The 4,182-nt window shown below is 37.8% G+C and overlaps 1 protein-coding gene across 2 annotated transcripts in view; it reads right to left on the bottom strand.

Moving 5' to 3' along the window:
* The window catches only part of LOC106472029 (cyclic nucleotide-gated cation channel beta-3-like), a 58,771-nt gene that overhangs the window by 44,537 nt on the left and 10,052 nt on the right, over window positions 1-4,182 (bottom strand). For both annotated transcript variants that reach the window (XM_022400632.1, XM_022400633.1), the window contains exon 2: window positions 1,862-2,006. In XM_022400632.1, the coding sequence (XP_022256340.1) occupies window positions 1,862-2,006 (145 nt within the window). The remainder of the gene's footprint in view (window positions 1-1,861; window positions 2,007-4,182) is intronic.

The raw sequence follows: 4,182 nt of genomic DNA, 5'->3' as shown, positions 1-4,182 counted from the left end.
GAAGGCTTGAACAACGAATGTGTTTATGAACCCTACCTCCCATCAAGTCAGTACGAAGGCTTGAACAACGAATGTGTTTATGAACCCTACCTCCCATCAAGTCAGTACGAAGGTTTGGACAACGAATGTGTTGATTAACCCTACCTCCCAGCAAGTCAATACGAAGGTTTGGACAACGAATGTGTTTATGAACCCTACCTCCCATCAAGTCAGTACGAAGGTTTGGACAACGAATGTGTGTTTATGAACATAGGGTATTGATTTTCATTACAGATCAGTTACTTACTCACAAAAATAATCTTAACATCAAACACGAGTTCGTACCATCGTGATATTTGCACAGTATCCGCAATTGAACCTAAATAAATATCAGTTATGAAATCATATGTGGTACGTATATGGTATGGGTAATCAGTATGATATTACGAATCGTAAAAAAAAACAACAACAAAAAACTCAGCAAGTAAACTGTGAATCAGATATTCATATATAATATATCTTCGTGTATATTCTTACATTCATAACACTGTGACGTCTAACATTCACACTGTTTGGTTGTCAACATTGACTAGCAGGCATGCCTAAATGTGATACGCCAACATTCACAGTTTCTGGATACTTTCAAGATCACATCTTTGACTCAGAATGGTGAAACAGTGGACCTGATGAAACTGTCCACTGAGGTTCTTGTGACAATATAACATGAACATTGTGGATTTGAACGTTTCAATTCCTAGGTACTTTTTCACGTGACGTCCGTGCTTTCTGCTTGCTATAGTCGTGCTTTCTGCTGGTTACAGGAATAACATTGTAATTTTATGTCTGTTTCTCCTGTAATAACATCCCAAGGTAAACAAAGGTGTTTTGTAGTTGGTACACGATAGACTATCACATGTATTCCATTGACTGAACTTCATAAAAGTAGTTCTTTATGGAGACTCATAACCTTTGGAACACTTACGACGTTTGTTCGCAACTGACCAGTAAAACGTAGTGACCAAGAATAAGAACAAAAACTTCCATATTTGACATTATCAATGCATTGTCATGCTTCTGGACTTGGTTTTGTAAGAAAAGAGTTTTAAAGGCAATAAAAAAAAATTGAAATTAAAACCGAAAACCTACATACGAACTAAACCCAGCGGTTTGGATCACGCTATTAGTGTATAAAGTTCTTTTTGATCAAACAAAAAATCGTGACACTATGTCCATTATTTGTGAACAGTTTAAAAAATACCTAACTATCTCATGATTAGAGAGAGAAAAAACACACGCACTAAGAAATCAGGAGTCTATATTATTTTGATTTTACACGATGAAAATCACGTGTCTTATTACAATATGTGTGTGTTTGACTTTTCCACACACACACACACAAAATGTTTTAATAATAATGACGTTTAAACTTATTTTCGATCAGAGGTGTCGAGTACAACATAAGAACCCCCAGTGGCACAGCGGTATGTCTGCGGGCTTACAACGCTAGAAACCAGGTTTCGATACCTGTGGTGAGCAGAGCACAGATAGCCCATTGTTTAGCTTTGTGCATAAATTCAAAGAAGCAACATAAGAAGGCTGATCTTTTTTTACATGTGGTATTTATGCTTGATAAATTTATGATTCACTGAAGAAGTCTCTGCAGGGATCTCGTAAAGATGCCCACTTTTTTTACTTTCCCATTCATTTCTTTTTTTTTTTTAAATTAGCCAGTTCTTACTACAAAAAGACTGCTTGTTAACAGTTTTACAAGCTTGCGACTGTAGGTTCTTCCGAGGTGGCCCAACGTTTCCTTTAGAGCGAGACAAGAGACTTTAAAGATATGTTTCTATATTTTAACCTGACAAGTTTATTGCAGGCTTACCATGATTCGTCTTCTATTGGTAAGGAATCTTTCCAGTGAGCTGGATCTTGAGGCGTAACTGACGTCTCCACGGTGATGGTGGGAACGGTCTCTTTAGAGTGAGATTGAAACGAAGTATTTTGATCCACCACAGACATAGGTAATTCTAAAAAAATAAAATATATATTGTTCAAACCTTAGCATAATAATAATAATAATAGGTTAAAATCTGTTTTTAGCGTTCAACAATCTCAAGAGGCTACGTTTCCCGCAACGTCCGTGAAAAAGAACGTTTCATATATATATATATATATTTCTGAAACGTGGTCACCGACAAGGAGTGTTTGTTTGAATTTTGTCGAACAGATGAGTTTGTAATTGTAAATGGCCAACAATTAAAATGTTTAGTATTAGTGAAATATACTCTACAGAATGAAACACACCTGATGATGTAACTTTCTTTTATTCATACTTCAAATGTATTATTTGCATTTCCAGCCTGGATTATAGGTATTGCGCACATGGGTTAAACGGCCAGGTCAGAGGTCTCTACGTCTTGAACCATTGATCAGAGAGAAGGCAGCCAGTCAGCAGCACCGGCCGCATCAAGGGCTTTGTACAGAATAACAGGATAGATTGTCACTCGTACACCCCCCCCCCCAGCTGAAAGTGCGGAATGTGTTTGGCGGAGTCAGGGTGCGAACCTTGAACTTTTAGATTTATAGTCCTGCACGCTAATCAATAGGATATGCCAACTAATGAATGGCTCCTGTATAAACTGCGTTCATGGCCTGGTGGTTAGGGCGCTCGACTCGCAATTTGCAGGTTCGAATCCCTGTCACACCAAAACATGCTCGCTCTTTCAGCCGTGGGGTCGTTATAATGTGACGGTCAATCCCACTATTCATTGGTAAAAGAGTAGCCCAAGAGTTGGCGGTGGGTGGTGATGACTAGCTGCCTTCCCTCTAGTCTTACACTGTTAAATTAAGGACGGCTAGCGCAGATAGCCCTCGTGTAGCTTTGCGCGAAATTCAAAAACAAACAAACAATAAACTGCGTTCCTAAATTCAAGTGATTTTTTAGAGGGCAGGCTAGAATATAAAAACTTACACAATCACACTAACTTATTCTCCGCCGTTCTAAACGATATCAGACAGTACAAGTCAAGATGGAGGAAATAACTCTCTATTAAGCGATATCATATCACAATAAAATGGAATGAAACTGGGGTACGTCAATAAGTGGTATCAAATTTCTACCTTGAAAAAAAGTCTTGTAATAAGTTTTGAATTAGGACATCAGTGTTATCATGTTAAGACAACAGACTTGCTGATATAACACCAATTACGTCAATGCTAATCTAACCGGTCTACTAAAAGTTTCGTCTTCAACGTGAAAACAAATGTCAGAAAATTCACGAGTCGTTGTTTCATCCCTGATTTCTTTCATCAACACGCTCACTATCTTCTACATCTTCAGCTATGCCAGCCAGTGGCACAACGATACGTCTGCGGACTTACAACGCTAGAATCCGGATTTCGATACCGGTGGTGGGCATTGTGTAGCTTTGTGCTTAACTTCAAAACAAACAAACAAACAAATGTTCCATTTTTATTAGTTATCAAACGTTGGTCCTCCAGTGGCACAGCGGTATGTCTGCGGACTTACAACGCTAGAAACCGGGTTTCGATACCCGTGGCGGGCAGAGCACAGATAGACCATTGTGTAACTTTGTGCTTAACTTCAAAACAAACAAACAAACAAATGTTCCATTTTTATTAGTTGTCAAACGCTGGTTTAACTTCTACTGTAACTTATCTCCAATACATAACATAACATTTTCCCCTAAACAACAACAAACTCCATGGATATACTTAACCGATCATTATAATTACAAGCTACCGTTGACCGTGGAATAACTATCCAAGAACGTAACTTTCGAGATAAGCCGTCAGGTTTCTCTGTTGATCATTTTATACGTTTATTACACAGAGGGAGCGATTCCTGGAATTGCGCAGTAATATATATAAGATACTACTCTCTCTCCCCTGATATAAATATATATACCATTAGTGTACCCGGGTTTATAGTCTGTCATATAATAATTATATATGGATGACTTCTTATAGCAAGTGAATACTGACGGGTAAACCTTCAGACTGTATATAACTGTTATGGTTCTCAGACTGTATATAACTGTTATGGTTCTCAGACTGTATATAACTGTCATGGTTCTCAGATTGTATATAATTGTTATGGTTCTCAGATTGTATATAACTGTCATGGTTCTCAGATTGTATATAATTGTTATGGTTTTCAGATTGTATATAACTGTTATGGTT

Source organism: Limulus polyphemus, unplaced genomic scaffold, assembly GCF_000517525.1.
Source record: "Limulus polyphemus unplaced genomic scaffold, Limulus_polyphemus-2.1.2 Scaffold5028, whole genome shotgun sequence".
NCBI lineage: Eukaryota > Metazoa > Arthropoda > Merostomata > Xiphosura > Limulidae > Limulus > Limulus polyphemus.
This window is presented reverse-complemented; position numbering and strand designations above follow the sequence as displayed.